The following is an 18,871-nucleotide window of genomic DNA, read 5'->3' as shown; positions in this document are numbered from 1 at the left end:
CTAATTAAACGAAACTTGCTCACATAATGCATGGAAATAATGTTCAAATTGTAGTATGTGTCTATATATATAATTGCACAAAAATAATGGTACAAGTGATCTTTTTCCTTTCTCTTCAAATCTTAGTTAAAATTCAACGCAAATCTTAACTCTTTATGAGCTGTGTTGGAAAGTGAAAAAGATTATAGACCAGTTTAGGTAATCAACTTAATTAAGCTTATTTTGATAAAATAACTTAAATAATAAATGACTCTGTTAAAAGTAATTTATAGATAAGTTATTTTGTGTTTGAATTTTTAACTCTAAAAGTGCTTATTTTATAGAAATGTGATGAAAAGTAGAAATATTATGAGAGAAGTCATTTTTTTTAACTTCTCTATAAGCTCCTAAATAGCTTCTTAAAAAGTTGTAATTTTGTTTTGAAAAGTGTACCAGACATTAATACTACTACTTTTCATAAGTCAAAAGTTAAAAAAAGTTACTTCTAAAGTTTTTCAAACGGGCGCTATGTGTGCAACGGACGTAACATGCGGGTACCTATAATTATTGTTTTATTGCCCTAAATATTGAAATAAAATGTCAACCAGCAGCCTCACACAACACATGTAACTTTCTAAAATTGAATTTACAATTTGAATTTGCATATGCTCCCATGTGCACCTCTGTTGCCAAGTTCTAATCAAGGAGGACCGAGTTTGTGTATTTATTTATCTTTAAACTTTGTATCGTTGAGGTCAATGCCGTGAAGTATATTTATAACGCCTTTGAATTATTCCGCCCTAGATATATCAAATTGAAGTAGTAGTTGTGAAGCATGCATCTTGTAAACTCTCATTGAACCAATCATATTTAATTTGATTTTGGAGTATATGTTCTTTTACTTATGAATTGCGTGTCACGCACAAATAGAAAACACCATCGGTGGGGACATTATAATTCTGAAGACTTGATGAGGATAAGCTATTTTATGAAATTAATTAATCACTTAATCACTTTAAACAGATAGGTTGTTAAAATTTGTCAAATCATATTTCATTTTTGCTTGATATTTCTCATCAAATAAATCAAACATTATTTTTACAATGCAAAGAGAATGCTAGCTGTAATATATAATTTGTTCCCTGCCTATCTAAAATAATAATGTCCTCTAACCATTCTTAACTAATAATTTCATATAAAAATATCTACACATAAGTTTTTTCTTCTAATTAATTAATTAATTAATAATAACATCTCGTATGTGTATGCAAATGAAATGCAACTATGCATACTTGTTATGACTACGCATCAGATCGACGAATTAAATGCGCATGTTCGTTGTAGTGTTTATTTTTCAACGTCATCAGAAAATGTGAATAATAATCTATTTGATCTCCATGTGTAGCCACTTCACTCATCATCTTAGTACTGACAAAGATCGATCTGTATGTCCTTCCTAAAAGCTAAAAAATTATACTTCTAGACTCTTAAATTAATGGTTATTTAATTATATATGCATATTTACTCCTATAAGTCATCAAAATCAACATCAAAGAAAAAAGAATAAAAAGAAACTCACCACAAGACTCCATGCAGATAATAAGGAGTCTAGATCATATATGTATGTTGGAATGCGATGGAAAGTGTTTTCCCATGGTACGGTCCTATGATCAACTGAACTTTCTAACAAATAAAGCACAACTTTAATTTAAAGTAGATCAAATAAACCAAGAAAACAATTAATAAAATAAAGGCTTCATCATATCAGTAATTTAATTAATTATCTATGTATCATGCAATAATTGAGACCGTAATTAAGAACTAGACTGGCACCAATCAAGAGTTTTTTAATTTATTATTATTTACTCAAAAATATAATAACAAGTAGGATGTACTCACCTTAATCTTTCACGATCAATAATATATATATTTCCCCGCGAAGAACCCTCAACGTAATAGCTAGCCACTTAATTAATTAATTAAATGTCCTAGTGCTTGTATGTATGCAAGCAATTAAGTGCTGGCTTTCAAAGTGGGAGCCAATAACGTTTGTCAGATTTCAACTCTATATGTTTAGTTATAAATATCGGTACTATATACTGAATGAAGCTTCCAATATTATAAAAGAAACGAAGCTGATATTTTATTTGTTTGGTAAACAACTGAAAAAAGAAAAATAATATATAGTTTAGTTGATCAAAATAATGCATCTAATTGGGATTTCTATATGAGAAGTAAACTAATAATATATAACATTATTTTCCGTTTCTCTACTTTTTGCTGTATCTCATGTTTCCTAATAAACTGGTTTCCTTCGGTTCTAATTTTAATTTGCTCAAAGATATGTATGTTGGAACTTTTTAATCTTTTAATTTTAAGATTATCTATATCAAATCTTTAAGTAAGGTACATAAGTAATTATGATTCTTTTATTATTTAAATTAATAATAAAATTATATATATATATATATATATATATATATATATATATATATATATATATATATATATAATTTATGAAATACTTAAATAATGATCCACCCACTCCTAACTCAAAATTAAGATAAATAATTTCACAAGATATGTAGTTTAGCGACGGATATGTAAATATGTGAGACTATTAGTAGTTTAGTATGATTTTTTTATTTAAATTAATAAAATATCTTTTTTACTGAAATAATGTTTAAACTGTAAAATATTTATATACAAAACATAATGTGTTATATCTTCGGTATTAAAAACCAAATTATGAAAATAAAAAATTTTGGATAGTCAATCACATATGGCATAAACCAAATGTTACAAATTTCGAGTGTATCCGAGATATAAAATAAACACTCAAAATGGAGTTAGTGCATCGGGAATATATTTATCGTGGTTTTTGGGTCTAAGTATTAGAGATATATATATTACATACTATATATAGAGTGTAGTCGATATTTATGTTAACTTATAACTTTAAGTGTAATTTATTTAGATATGATTAAAAAATAATTGAATATTATGTATAGTAAAAAATTGATATTATTGAAGGATAAAACTAAAATTTATTTCTATGAATCGTTTTTGTCTCCAACGTTTTCGTCCTATTTAAGTCTTTAACGTTTCAAAATCGTCTCAATTTTGTCCCGCCGTCAATTCTGTTAACGAATTCCTAACGGCATGATAACATTGAGTCAATTTTGAAACGTTAGGAACTTAAATAGGATGATTGAAACATTAAGGACAACTTTAAAACTTACCCCAAATATTGGGGACAAAAACGATACTTTACTCTTAAATAAAAAAATTCAGTTTAGTATACATTATGCATGTTAATCTTTGACTTACGTATGATTAATTAAATACGAAGGAGGATAAGTCGTCTTAATTACAATAAACGACAAAACACGTTACCACATATTACTAGCATCAACCAAAATCGAGAAGAATAATTTTACAATTCTGGATCTGCTATAGCAAGTCATGCGAAATAATCGCCAAGTTTATTAATATTTAATGTTTTTCAAACAAACTAAAAATGGAGGCATGATTTTGATTTAGATAGTTTCACTTAATTAATGGCCACCTGATTCTTTAAGAAAAGCATGTTGGCAGGCTTAAATTATTTGTGGTTCTTCCTTGACGTTTTCTTTCTTACAGTATTCCATTTCTTCTCACCAGCTGCTCCACCACAATACAATACTATATACTGCAGATGAATCATGAAAGAGATTTCTTAAAACGGTGCCTCTTTTGCCAAGTACAATGTTCAGGTATATATATTCATTTCATGTTGATAGTAAAAGCTAAGTATTCATTTTGTAAATAATTTAGTGTATAGCAAGTTCAACAAGACCTTGTTAATCATTGTAATTTCAGAGTTGCATATGTTGTTTTGAAGAAGAAAAAGAAATGCAGAGGACCATAGAGTCATATAATTGATTTTGACTTTTCTAGTTTCAATGTATAATAACGGGGGTGGTATATACCTTATTGCAGAGATGCGAGAGCGTGAAAGAGAGTTAGCGCCGGGGGGGGGGGGGGGGGTTCGGTCTAACGGAAACAGTAAGGATTCTAAGGTTTAGAACAGGAAAGGGCATCGATGCCTCGACGGTTGGAACACGAGTCTTTTTCTATTTTTGTAGATCATCTTTTATAAGACATCTCTAAGAGAGAGTTATTTCAGTTATTCCACTGGACTGGATGTATCAACGATATATATTTATCCCAGAAACAAAAAATGGTGGTATACACATATTTGCTTTCATACGGTACACGACGAAAGGAGGGGCTTTGAAAGCAGTAGCAAAAATAAATCAGCTGAGATTGAGAGATAAGGTTGTCTTTGTGGGGGAGGCAAAGTACAGAAAAACGTCGAGAACTACAGACGTAGGTAAAAGACGACGAGGAGATGATAAGCAAAACCCATCTGTTCAAAAGCCGCCTAGGGAAGTAGGTGACGATGTATCATTGTCAACTGCACGTGAATTCAGGACGAAGGAAAAAGGAAAGAACATACTCGGGAATGACGAAGTGAAGAAGCTGGAAGCTGCAGTGGAGACAGAAGATTTGGAATGGTTGCAGAGAAGTCTGATAGGGGTTACGACGAAGTCTATTGATTTCATCTTGTTGAAGGAAATAGCAGCGAAGAACTGGCATTCTGTAGTCCAAATTCAGGAAATGGGAGCTTGTAAAGCTCTGTTGACCTTTAATAGTGTTATCCATGCAGACGAGATGTACACTATTAAGATGAATTATCTGTTGCAAGCTTTTCACAGGGTATGAAGGAGGAAGGAGTCAGAACGAAATGAAACCCGTAGGGTGTGACTTGAATGTTTCGGGGTTCTGTTGTGTGCATAGTCTGTCGACACCTTTAATATGATAGGAGGCTAGTGGGGAGCAGTAGTTGGGTGCGCAAAAGAGACAACATTGTGCAGCACGTTTACGGTGGGTCGTGTGTAGATTGAAACGCGTGTGATGGACGTGATTCAGGAGAGAATTTATATTTCTGTTGGCTCCGGGGGCTATGAAGTGTTATTGAAGGAGGTTGGACATGAGGGGTGTCTTAGACAGTGCACGGAGGATTTTGTTGATAATGGAGTCACCGATTGTGGGATCCTGAATCATGATATAGCAAGTACGAGTTCAGAAAGACAACTAGGTCCATCAAAGGAAGACGGTCTTGATGAAGGGTTGAGGATGGTGGTGAAACGGCGGGATGAAAATGACAAGGGCATAGGAGCAAATGATGGAAAACAATTTGACCTGGGAACTGGCGATGGAATCCGGAGCATTGGTGTACAATGAGGAGGATGACATAATGGCAATTCTTCACGCACAAAATAAAGAAATTGCACAAAAGAAAAAAGTGGCAAAACAAAAAGCGAATATGAGGTGGTGCAGACCCAAAAATAAAAAACAGGTGTATCAAAATATTACTAAATGAATTTCAGTTCTTGGAATGTTAGGGGGTTACGAGATGATGGGAAGATGAGAATGGCGAAGGACTTAAAATATAAACATAACTTGAGTATGGTAGGGTTGATTGGGACTAAAAGACGGGTAATAACGAGATTTGACGTTAAAATGATTTGGGGGAATGGTGGGGCGGGATGGGAATATGTAGGCTCAGATGGTGCATCTGGTGGTCTTTTGATGATGTGGGATGAAATATTTTTTAAAATGAATAATTGTTATAAGGGGGAAAGATGGTTGTATGTTGAGAGGGTCTTATTAAAGAATAATTTCAACTGTGTGTTTTTCTTGGTCTATGGTGCACATAGTAGAGAAGAGAAGAGCCATGTGTGGGAGGAGTTGAGCTACATAGTTGGGTTGTACCAGGTCCCTTGCTATTTCATGGGAGATTTTAATGAGATCGTGAATGTTGAGGAACGAAAAGGTATTACTAGTTTACCACTGCCTGCAGAAGCCAGAAGAATTTAAAATGTGGATACAAGATATGCACTTAGTAGACTTGCCGCTCACTGATCGCAAGTTTACATGGTTTCGAGGGCGTTCATGCAGTCATATTGATAGAACTATGGTTAATGTGGCTAGAAGAGTTCCCTGAGACTCGGTTAAGAGGCGGACCAAGGAGTTTGTCAGACCACTGCCCTATTATAGTGGAAGGTGAAAGTACAAGGATGGGGGAGGTCTTAGGCCGTTCCGTAGTCTTGATTCGTGGTTTACACATGAAGGTTTTCTTTGAATGGTTAAGGAGGAATAGAGAGGTTTAGGGGAGATGCAGTTCACAGATAAATTGAAGGCGTTGACGGTTCCTTTGGAAGATGGCATAAGGACAACTTTGGGGAGATGGACAGGAAGATTCAGAAGTTGGAGGAAGAGATCAAGAAGGTTGATGATATGGTAGGTAATGGAGTGTATGATAGAATTGTGGAGGCTAGAAGAAAGGCGTTAGTGACTTGCTGTGAGAGATGGTATGTGAGGAAAGAGGCTCACTGGAAGCAGATATCTCGGTCTCGGCTAGCGAAGGATATGGACAAGAACACAAGGTAGTTCCACAATATAGTGTCGGCAAGAAGGAGGAATAATAGGATTGATTCTCTGGTCGTTAATGGCAGACTGGTAAGGAACCAAGTTAGAATAAAAATAGCTATTAGGGAATTTTATAAAGAGCTATATCATCAGGAAGGTTCTCCTATGTTGGGGTTCAGAGATGGTTTAGTAGAGAGGATAGATGAGGTAGACTCTATGGCTTTGGAGGCGATGCCATCGGTTGAGGAGACTAGGGAGGCAGTTTGGGTTTGTGAGTCTTCAAGGGCACCAGGTTGTGATGGATACAACATGAATTTCATTAAAAGGTGCTGGGATAAGATTGGGTTAGATTTTACGGTAGCTGTGACGGGGTTCTTTCAGACATTCAGGCTACCGGCGGATCCAATATTACTTGGGTGGCGCTGGCACCTAAGTTTATTGGTACGAAGGAGATTAAAGACCCGAGACCCATTAGTATGGTTGGATGTGTATACAAGGTTATTTCAAAGGTGCTAGTTAGGAGGATGAGATCAGTAATGCCGGAGTTAATAGGAGAGACTTAGAGTGCTTTTGTAAAGGGTAGAAAAATTCATGATGGAGCTCTCATAGCGTCTGAAACGATGCACTGGCTCAAAAGGAGGAAAAAAGAGGCAGCCATAATCAAACTCGATTTCCAAAAAGCATATGACAGAGTAAAGTGGAGCTTTGTGGATGTAGTATTGCAAATGATGGGGTTTGGGCGCAGATGGAGGGCGTGGGTTATGGATTGTGTGACCACAGCTTCTATGTCGGTCTTGATTAATGGTTCACTATCTAAACCGTTCAACATGGAAAGGGGATTGAGATAAGGTGACCCGCTCTTTCCTTTCTTGTTTGAGCTGGTTGTGGATGTTCTGCATAGGATGGTTGGTGATGCAGTCAGAAATGGGCGTATTTCTCCCTTGGTGGTTGGTCAAGACAGTGTGGAGCTATCACATCTTCAGTTTGTTGATGACACTATTCTATTTTGCCCACCAGAAGAAGAGACTATGAAGAATTACAAGCGGCTACTGCGGTGGTTTGAGTTGATGTCCAGGCTTAGTATTAATTTTGATAAGTCCAGTTTGATTCTTATCAATTGTGATGAGCAGTGGGTATAACGTATGTGTAGACTATGGAGTTGTAAGGAAGGTACCCTCCCAGTTCAATACCTTGGAATCCCTCTAGGAGCAAATCCGAGGTTGGTTAAGATCTGGAAGCCTATTATCGACAACGTGGAAGAGAAACTAAGCCTTTGGAAAGCTAAGATGCTAAACAAAGCTGGGAAGCTGGTGCTCATCAAATCAGTTCTAAATAGCTTGCCATTGTATTATTTAAGCTTGTATAAGATGCCGAAAGTTGTTGCTGAGAAATTGATTTTCTTACAGAGAAGATTTCTATGGAGCAAGGAGGATGGGAGGAATGGTATGGCTTTGGTGAGATGGGATTTGGTGCAGGCCCCAAAGAAGTTAGGTAGGTTGGGAGTTGGAGATGCTATGGTTCGTAATACTGTACTATTGTTTAAATGGTGGTGGCGGTTTATAAAGGAAGAGTGCCCACTGTGGAAGAAGGTGGTCTGTTCCTATAATAATCTGAACCCGAGTGAGTTACTGTCCACTCAAGTGCTACCCACATGAGGAGGACCTTGGAAGGACATTTGCCACGTGCAGATTAAGGAGTAACATTTAAGGGATAAGATGATTACAGGCCTATCCATGGAGAATAGGGACTGACGACGAACTTAGTTTTGGGAGGATGTATGATTATGTTGTGGATCCTTGAAAGATCGGTTTCTCAGGCTCTTCTCTATTTCAAACCAATGTGGTTTGGTTATTGGGGATTGTGGGTTTTGGAATGGGTTAGAATGGATCTAGAACTTTTAGTGGAGGCGAGAACTTTTTCAGTGGGAATTGGATCTCCCGAGCTAGTTACATGAGGCTTTGAGACTTGTGAGGCTAGTAAATAATAGAAAGGATAGAGATGTGTGGAAATATGATAGACTAGGGATCTATTCGACTAACTCTTTTGTGCAAGTGCTACAAGAAGGAATGCTAGCAGAGGATATAACTAGTTACAACTTCACTCAGATCATCTGGAAGGGTTTAGTTCCACCAAAAGTGGAGCTGTTTGCTTGGTTTGTCTTGATTGGCAGGGTGAATACTAAGAAAATGCTAAGTCGATTTGGGATTATTAGTCAGGATGATAAAGGATGTATTTTTTGTAACAAGGTTGTTGAGTAAGTCCATCACTTGTTTCTTAGCTGTGATTTTGTTTAGCATATGTGAAATGTTTGGATATCAGCGTTTGGGCGGCTATGGACTGTCCCGAGATTGATGAGGGATCATTATCTAATGTTTTTGAGAGAAATTTTCAACTCCTTATTCATTGTTTGTCACTGTATTTATAAATATCTTCAATCAATCTCATATTGCCACGTGTCAAGCTCAAAACAAACTTAAAGATAACTGTTTTCACCAAATACAAATTTGATAATCGTCGTGCACACCAAGTTCGCCACCTTGATCGAGCCAACCATCATCAAACTCCCTCAATTGAAAGCATTATTGTTGAGTCATTTTGTCGACCAACACTATCAAAATAATAACTTTAAAATCGAAGGCTTAACAACTAAAATCGTCCTCTAAATATTTTGATGCTGACAAAAATAATTCTTAATTTTATTATTAACAAAAATATTCTTCATAAATTTAAAAACATGTCAAAAATACTCATCTTTAAAAACAGATGTGCTCTATTAACGTAAAAGAGTGATGTGACAACCAAACCTTTTACATGACACACAAAAATGATGAGATGACTAACCCTTAATTGAATTCTAATTTTATAACCCTACTTTCCAAATTCACAACCCAAATCTACCATTTGCCTCAACTTCTGTAGTTTCGCTCTCTTATACACCTCCCCAAACCTCTCTATTGCCTTGGCCAGCCACCTCATCCCCTCTCTATCCCTTTCCCCTTCCTCTACCTCACCCTCTCCCTTCTGTCCTCCTCTTCTTCCTCCCCATCTTCCTCTTCCTCTTCCTCTTCTTCTTCGTCCTCATACTCTGTCGGCCTCCCCGGCAACAACAGCAGCAGTTGCCATCGCCGAATAATTCCTCTTGAAGTAGCATTGTCCATCGCTGAAACAGTGGGCATAGAGGCCTTACAATAGGGCAACAGCGGAAGTGAAAAACCTATCTTAAGTTGTTTTCCACCTCTTCCAGCAGCTCGCCGAGCTCTGCTGTCGCCTTTGCCTTCACCTCTTCAATGTGACAGAATATTTCGAGAGTGTTTTTGGTGGTTAACCCAAACTCAAACTAAACTCATTGCTTTATTCAAACGATTTCGTTTCGAGCAATTTTCTAATTTTATATCATGTTTTCGTCGTCTTATCTGTCACATGCAAGCTGTTGACCAAAAAGATTTATCAAGCAATTGCCACCATAATCAACATGATTATCTGTCCTCTCTAATTTTAGTTAAAATAATCTTATAAATTGTCTCATTCTGTGATTTCAGCTCTGTCCATTCATCACACTATGATCACCTACTACTAATTAATTTTATTTGGACATACAAAAATAATCATCATTTACTACGTAATAATATCTTCTGAATATTTGTGTCTGCTCTGCCTATTTGATTATATTTATGGAAGCAGTTGATTTTCACATTTTCTTGAATGTAAACCATTCATCTCTGAATTATTATGATTGAAATCCTCGTGCTTTACTCATTGCAAAGTTGTCATATCATACCAGCTACTTTGAATATCAACTAGAAATATACACCAACTTTTTTTGGAGTTTGATTTTAATTCGTTGACAATGTAAATAGAATCATCCAATTACATTCGATTTTTGGAAGATTATTAGTATGGTCAATGTAAAAAGTAATTATTTGTACTAATATAACACAAAATTAGATGCACGTGTAAAACTATTTTACACTAACAATATATTAAAATTAAATTCAACTTTTATGTTTGTAAAATGTTTAGTTACATTCTTTGTTTTCTTCTCTAATCCCATCCTAACAAGTAACAACTTCAAGTGAATTTTTAAGTTAATAAGAAGGAGGATAATACAAGTTAAAATGAAATGAAGTGAAAGTGTCATCTGAATATGCATATAGTAATTCAGAAGTAGAAAATAACTTCTTGTGCCTCATTCATATATTGTGAAATATAGCCAACGTTATATCTCTGTTTTCAACCGGTCTACGTTTCTATTACGTATAGGAATAAGTTTTGTTTGATATTTTATTCAGAATCTGCAAAAGCACTAATCATCTTGTGAATCATTGTTGTTTGTTGACCATTTTATGTTTTATTATAAACATACTAATAACATTGGGACATCCCTTAACTTTTCTGGAGGATTTGTGTTACACTCAATTTTAAAGAATTACACATGAAAATAATGTTTTCGTCTAGACAAAGACTCCATTTAATATTACATCAATTAGAGTGTTCCTTAATGGAGTTACTTCACTTTAATAATATTCTTTAGCAAACTAAGAGTGTTAGTTATGCTTAAACATGGCTTACTTAACGGATACTTGTTGCAAAAACAAATGATGAGTGCAATTCTGATCTTCACAAAGCAAAGTAAATTAACAATTAGAACCTAAGAAGAAACATAACTCTTGAGAAGCCGGTTAAGAAACACATACATCTTATACACAAGTCAAGCAACACGAGCATCGACAATGATGAGCCATTGTATTGAACAGAAACCAGATCACGGAGCTGCAAAATAATCATAAGAAACGTTCAACTCCAAATTTAGCATGATTGCAAAGAGAAGAGGCAAATCGGAATCAGAATTTTATCACTTGATTGATGAAGACTTACGGGAAATAAACTGTATAATCCATCCAAGAAGAGGGATATGATAGAGGAACACTTTGATCGATGACCAAAAACGACTGCAAGAAAAAGCATGAATGATAAAATGAGAGTTGAATGAAGCGTTAATTCATTCATATAAAGATAGAAATGAAAGTGATGAACTAACCCGAAGAGAACAAAACAGCCGTATATTTCAAATAGAATGCCAACTATGGGCAACCTTACAAAAATGAAAAAGAGGCCAAGAAGAAATGACGCAGTACCCTGCAAAAAGGAAAGTAAGTAATGGACAATACAAAATATAGAAGGACTGATAAGAAATTAAGAAATGAGGAGGGACCTTATAGTTTGCTGGATTTGTAAAGAGACTCAACATGGAACGCCATCCAAGCAAAATGGCTACCCCTGCCAACCAAAATATCTGATTCCACATACAATACAATCAGAGACCATAGAAAGAAAGAAAGAATGAATGAATGAAAGATGCTGACATTTCCGAGAGCAAGCAAGCCGCGGTCGAAGAAAAGAACAACTCCAAGGAATGTGAAAAAGATGCCGAAACCAATCAGGCCTATACCGGCCTCTGCCAGTGTTGCACGTCAAAAAGTCAGTTCAAAGACACACGGAGGACTTGCAATTAATTAATTAATTAATTAATGCTTACTCTTCATCTCGGTTAATTCATATGCCATGTGGATCAATCAAAGCAACCTTCAAAGTTCTTTGGATCTGGATGATTGATCATTCACAGGATGCAACCAAAATCAAATTTACCTCTAAGCTTAGGGCTGAGGGCGTGCTGCAGCTTCTTTGGCTCACAGATTCACCGTCATCACCTCTCACGGCGCTCTACCTGTACACTGCAGTAGCAAAGTGAATTCAGATTGGATTTGGGATTCGGGAAGATGAGTCATAAGCCCCTTCACATTTTGGGCTCATATATTCAATTCTCACTTTAAGCCCACTACAGAACAACACACCCAGCCCAACCAATATATCTATTAGTGGACCTTGACCCATGAACCCAAAAAAAAAATAGATGGTCACGTGTTATTTTATTTGTATAAAGAAGGAAAATATCATACACAGACTGAGATAACCCTCAGTTTAAACGTACACTCAAGTCTCGTCATAATTCCTGAATTTAATAGTTATTCATTTTTGTTTTTGAAATTGTATTTCGATTTTCGAGATTCAGATTTGTTTTTTTAGCACATTCGGTCCATCTGGCACTATCAAAAAGTTAATTTAGACTCTTTCGTGACACGCTGATCAGGTAATGGCTAGTTAACATAGATTATTAGTAAATTTTTATGGTGCAATTTAGTTCCTAAATCAAAATTAAAAATTTTAATCTCCAAATTTAATTATTATTCTCTTTTCTATAGTAATAACCCCTCTTTCATTATATACTACATTACATTTTTCTTTTGAATTCTATTTCAAAATAACCATGTATCATCCTAATTTAACTGTCATTCACATAGTATTAATATAAAGTGTTATATTATGGCATTTTAAATCGTATGACATCTCCATTAAAATGACGTATCTAAGATTTTATTATAATTAAATAGGTATTTCAAATTAATTAAGAATAATATTAGAAAAACAAAAAATAGCAAAAATTTATCTAATTTAATAGTTATTATTTTAGTCTCTAATTAATAAAAAAACTAATTAAGCAAAATAAATATAATCAACTAATTTAAGGCACTAATTTGATCATATTAAAATATTAATCATATCATCTTTTTGTTTGCAAATATTATGCTAACATTTTAACATTTTATATTAGCATTAGAGATGAGTTGACATTTATAATTTATAAATTTAAAAATTAATTTAATCATTTTTAAAAGTCAACAAATTTTTATGAACTTTCACAATTTTAGAAACTAAACTTTGCATTATTTCTTTAATTATATGTATCACATAACTTTTTTTATGTTATAATTTTACTATTTTTTTTACAAAAAAAAAAAGGATAAAAGCGGTTAAACTTGTTCAAATAATGGTTATTAAGAAGATTTTAGTTGTTATTATTGTTATAAGATACTTCAACTAAAAATAAACAAAGAAAAATTTTATGAATTTGGGATATGAAAATTTATGTCTGGAGAGAAAAGAGAAATTACTGTAGAGAAGAAAATGATGATTAAATTTGGAGATTAAAATTTTTAATTTGATTTAAGGACCAAATTACACTATAAAAGTTTACTAATCCACATCAACTAATCGTTACCTGGCCAGCGTATTACGAAAGATTCCATATCAACTTTTCGATGATATCAGGTGGACAGAATATGGTAAAAAGATGAATCTAAGTCTTGGAATACAACTTCAGAAAGGAATATAGGTAACTTTTAAGTTTAAAGAAACTTCAAAAACAATTTTGAGGCTTATCTCTACAAAGACTTGATTCAACTTGAAACCTCCATTTACAAATCCACTAAATGCCAACTCTTTTCCTTCTTCCCTCTTATATTTGTTATCCGTTATCGCCTAGCTTCCCACTCTTGTGTCTCTTAGCTTTCACTATTTAATATATTTATCTCTCCGACTCATGGCTCAATGTTGGTCACCTATTCACACTTGAGCTAACTAGCTGCAACAAGGTGTTAATTAATACTTTCTTCATTCTTTTTCTTTTATATATGATATGATAATGGGAATCCAACACATACGCATACACTTGAAAAACTACTACATGAATGAAACTTCATTTCCCAGGGCGGGATTAATATTGTAGACTTCCTCTATTGCACGCAGTCTTTTAGAGACATCATATAATTTTATTTTCCTAGTTGTCGAGATAAAGGGAGGCATGCATACACATTATCATTATTATTCAAATATTTTATGTGAGGTCAATATTGGCACTCTGCACATGGTGATATACACGATACATACTCTAATCTTACTTAAAAGAAGTGGGAAGGGTGAACCAATTAGGCATGCAAAAACATGCATGTATACACAAGCTTACACGCACGCTAGCTTTTATTAATTTTCTTTTGTATAACGCTATATAAGTAATGTATAGGAGGATCTACTTTTCCAACTAATAGTGCTTAGCTTTGCTGCCGTACTAATAATAAGCGCGAAACAAAGTTGCTCAAAATGAACGTATATAGCAGCGGATGGAATTGGTTAGTATAATTTAGGGTTTTTGATTTCACATTAGCCAACTAAAGTAAAATTAAAGAAAATTCAATCCTCATACATGCTAAGGTTTCATTTTTTAAATTCTTCTTCACGCACGCCCATGCGTGTGCACATGACTTTATGCCTTTTGGCGAATAAAGCCTCTAACAAGATAATAATAATTAAGCTGTGTGCTTCATATATATGCTTTCTTCTCTTAAAATGTTACTTTAGATTAAATAATTACCCTAAATATATATTGTTGAAACTTGATTTAATCCTACTTAAATATCATGATTTGAGTTCTTTCCCGCCGTAACAAACGGTTAATCCAACGAGAACGACCGAAGAAGTTTATCTTACGTAAGATTTGCATTTTTTCTTAAATTGTGCTCTTTAGATTTGACTCGTGTCACGTAAAAGATTGTCTGTGGGGTTCAATTAAAGAGTGTGATTCTAACATCTTGCGAACATAAAACATATATAGCAAACATTGAATGACATGTAAACCGTATATATGTCCAGAAAATGCTTTAGTTTCTAATGATCTGTTTGGAAAATGTTTTGAAAACAAAAATTTTCAGTCCAAAACGGTCAAAAATTTTTAATTTTAACTTCCTTTATATCACTTTTATACACTATATTTCTTATACCTCACGCACTAATCACAATTTAACTATTCGCACCGGGCAATCAACTTGGTCGATCAAGTGGTCAACTCACTCGTCCACTTACTCGTCCGCTTAATCAAGTGTGGGGTTCGAATATCACCCGTCCTTTACCGCGTCAAACACCCCGGCCGTGCCATTAACTGAGAAGCGTGTAGAACCTGCATGGGGCTAGCTACTAACGTGTGTAATCAAAAGCCAAAACGCCATAGCCCATAAGTATAAGTCAGTATAATATTTAATTGTGCCAATAATAATGAAATAATTAGCCATTTTTATGCAAAGTGTCAAAATTCTGAGTCGATAAGTTTTGGATCGAATTTAAAGAAAGAAATTATATATGCTCGTGGAAGTGAGCTCTTTTGATACGAGCTTTTGACGTTAGTGGTTATTTGGTGAGAGAGAGTGGTTGTGAAGAGTTAAGGATTGAAAATTTAGGATTAGGTTGGATTTTTCAAAAGAAGTAATTTAAGAATTTTGAATAATTTTTTAGTGGTTAAATAATTTTTTTATCAAACTTTTACTTTTTTTTATTTTGTATGGATATAACTGTAATTTTATTTTTCATCAGGTAAATATTTATAAATAAAAATAATAATGTACTCATATATATATATATATATAGAAAAATTTATTAGACATAAGTCTACTGCTTGGGATGCTTCAGCGCCCGCAGGCCGCAGCCCCTAATAACGCCAGCAACAAATTGTGTGTCCCCTAATACCTCAATTTGTTTGTTTGTCCCTTGACTCATCCAAAGAGTTCCCCGAATTTCCATTGTTCTTTTAGTTCCTTTATATAGTTAAATATACAATATAGTTTTTGCTCTCAGTGGATAAGTGCTTAATTTCTAGAAGTCCCATCTACTACTGCAACAATCGACACAAGTTTACTGCAAAAAATTCTAATATTTTTTCACTTTAACAAGATTAATTAGTAATATTTGCATTGTTAATTATTCGGTATTCTTACCAGTAATATAGTATTAAAATTTTTTGACTAGCTATCATAATAATTAATAAAATGTATATATATATATATATATATATATATATATATATATATATATATATATATATATATATATAATATTTAGCAACTTCGATTTTTTTAAAATAATTTAGCATTTTATGCTTAGAAGAGGTGTCAACCTTTTAAAAAATTTGAATTTTTTAAAGATTTTTAACATGTTACAATATAAATTTAGTTTTAATATATTATTAATATAAAATAATTTTATACATATATTTAATTATATAATATCAATGTATTAAAATTAAATTTTTTACTATATATATATGATGAGAAATATATACAAAGCATAATAATATTCTTTTATTCTCGTAAAATAAATATCTAATCATTGTCTTATGTATTTTATTATTAAAAATATTATTTATATATTAAAATTAATTATTAATATATTTATATATAAATATATATAGTTTAATTTATTTTTAATATATGGCTGATTTTAATATGGGTAGTGTTCATACCCTGGCCCAATGTTAAGGGCCCAGGTCCAATCGAAAGGCCTGATCCAATAGATTAAGCCTAGCAAAGCACCCACCACCACTCAAGAAGTCGGTGTCAACCACGACTTAGTACGAAGAGGTCGGTTATGAGATTAGCTGGCAGATAAATACTCATTCAAATGAGTAACCGCCCCTGAAATCTCTCTAACCACTTCATAAAGCCATATCTTAACCTCCCTAAGATAATGGGACGGTTATTATCCTAAAGATACGGCACTACTCCAACGGTGGTTATTGGCTCACCACTATAAGTACACTGACACGCCTCAGGTATTCCTAAGTCCAATACTCTCTAGACCTGCTCACACTCTTGCTAACTTAGGCATCGGAGTGTCTTTGCAGGTACCACCCCCCATTCACATGCGAGCACAAGTCGGACGGAGCCTCCCGAGTTGCGGACCTACCTGGAGTCCTCCTCTATTATACACTTGGGCCGCCGAACGCCATCCATTGGACTAATCTCCGGTTACCTACCGTAACATTGGCGCCGTTGCCGGGGACCCGCGAGATCATCCCTCGATGGCAGAAAGATCCCATGAAGAAGGCCATGTCGAAACGGATTCTGAGCAAGAGAATCTAGACATGGGCAATGACAATGAAGACACAGCCCAACATCAAGACAATGATCAACACAGAGAGGGTACCTCCGGAGTAAAAAATCCGAAGGTAAATTCCTCAGATGGGCGTGAATCAGAAAAAGGCGGATCAGCTCACGTAGCTGAACTAATGGGATTGGTTCATAGCCGCCTGGAGCAATTGGAACAAGAGCGGGAGAGGCAAAGGGAAACCAAAAGGTACCTTAAAGAAGAGATGGAACGGCGAAAAGAGTTAGAAAGAAAACTCTTGCAGCTAGAATCCTCTCTCAAGAACTCCCGCGATGAAGGAGAAGATCAACTCCCAGGCGGGGAAGATCCTTTCAGCGAGGACATAATGAGGGCAAAAGTTCCAAGGAACTTCAAAAGCCCTGATATGGACCTCTACGATGGAACTACGAATCCAAAGCATCATCTTAGCAACTTCAAAAGTCGGATGTATCTAGCTGACGCCTCCGACGCTACGAGATGCAAGGCTTTCCCGACCACTTTATCGAAAGCAGCGATGAAGTGGTTCGATAGCCTTCCCCCAAGATCCATCACTAGTTTGAAGACCTCTCAAGGAAATTCTTGATGAGGTTCTCAATCCAAAAGATAAGGTAAAACATGCACCCAGCCTCCTGGGAATAAAGCAGGAGGTCGGAGAGTCTTTACGAGCCTATATGGAAAGGTTCAATAAGGCATGTTTAGAGATCCAAGACCTGCCCACAGAGGCAGTAATAATGGGGTTAGTCAATGGACTCAGAGAAGGTCCCTTCTCACAGTCCATATCTAAAAGACACCCCGTCTCCCTAAGTGATGTACAAGAGAGAGCCGAGAAGTACATCAACATGGAAGAGAATGCAAAGCTAAGAGACCTGAGTTCACGACCTGGACCCACTTCCTCCTCTAGGGAGAGAGAAAGGGAAGTCAAAAAGAAGGAAGAACTCGGTCTCGAGAGGCCCAGGAAGTATCACTCTTATACTCCTCTAAAGACTTCTATAGTGGACGTATACAGAGAGATTTGCAACACTGAAAGGCTGCCACCCCCAAGACCTATTAAAAATAAAAAAGGGGGAAGTCGCAGCGAGTATTGTGAGTACCATAAAATATATGGTCACTCCACCAACGACTGTTACGACCTCAAAAATGTGATAGAAAAGCTGGCTAGAGAAGGCCGGCTTGACAGATATCTCATGGAGAGGTCGGACACCCATGGAAAGAGAAAGCGGGATGATATGGACAGGAGAGATCCGCCACCACAGACCCCAGAGAGACATATCCATATGATCTCGGGAGAATTTGCGGGAGGCGGGATCACCAAATCTTCTCGCAAAAGACATCTCAAAAGAGTCTACCAAGTCGAGGAAGAGACACCCGACTTCCCCACCATCTCATTCACGAAAGAAGATGGGCAAGGGATAATCCCCGGGCATGATGATCCCGTGGTGATAACTATGATCCTAGCCAACGCCCATCTCCATAGAACCCTAGTAGACCAAGGGAGCTCGGCGGATATCCTTTTCAAGTCGGCCTTCGACAAGCTAGGGTTATATGAAAAAGAGTTAAGAGCTTACCCCGACACCCTATACGGGTTAGGGGATACGCCAATAAAGCCACT

The 18,871-nt window shown here is 35.3% G+C and overlaps 1 protein-coding gene across 1 annotated transcript; it reads right to left on the bottom strand.

The window, feature by feature from the left end:
* Positions 1-10,485: 10,485 nt before the first annotated feature.
* LOC130976266 (vesicle transport protein GOT1) lies at positions 10,486-12,242 on the bottom strand. Its single transcript, XM_057901084.1, has 6 exons — positions 11,993-12,242; positions 11,820-11,911; positions 11,669-11,749; positions 11,495-11,592; positions 11,332-11,405; positions 10,486-11,226 (listed from the first exon to the last, which is right to left on the bottom strand). The coding sequence occupies exons 1-6, from the start codon at positions 12,018-12,020 to the stop codon at positions 11,219-11,221; spliced, it is 381 nt and encodes a 126-aa protein (XP_057757067.1). The 5' UTR covers positions 12,021-12,242; the 3' UTR covers positions 10,486-11,218.
* Between the last annotated feature and the right edge of the window lie 6,629 nt (positions 12,243-18,871).

Source organism: Arachis stenosperma, chromosome 4, assembly GCF_014773155.1.
Source record: "Arachis stenosperma cultivar V10309 chromosome 4, arast.V10309.gnm1.PFL2, whole genome shotgun sequence".
In the NCBI taxonomy this organism is placed as follows: domain Eukaryota; kingdom Viridiplantae; phylum Streptophyta; class Magnoliopsida; order Fabales; family Fabaceae; genus Arachis; species Arachis stenosperma.
Note: the sequence above shows the minus strand (reverse complement) of the source record. Positions and strands in the feature narration are given on the sequence as shown.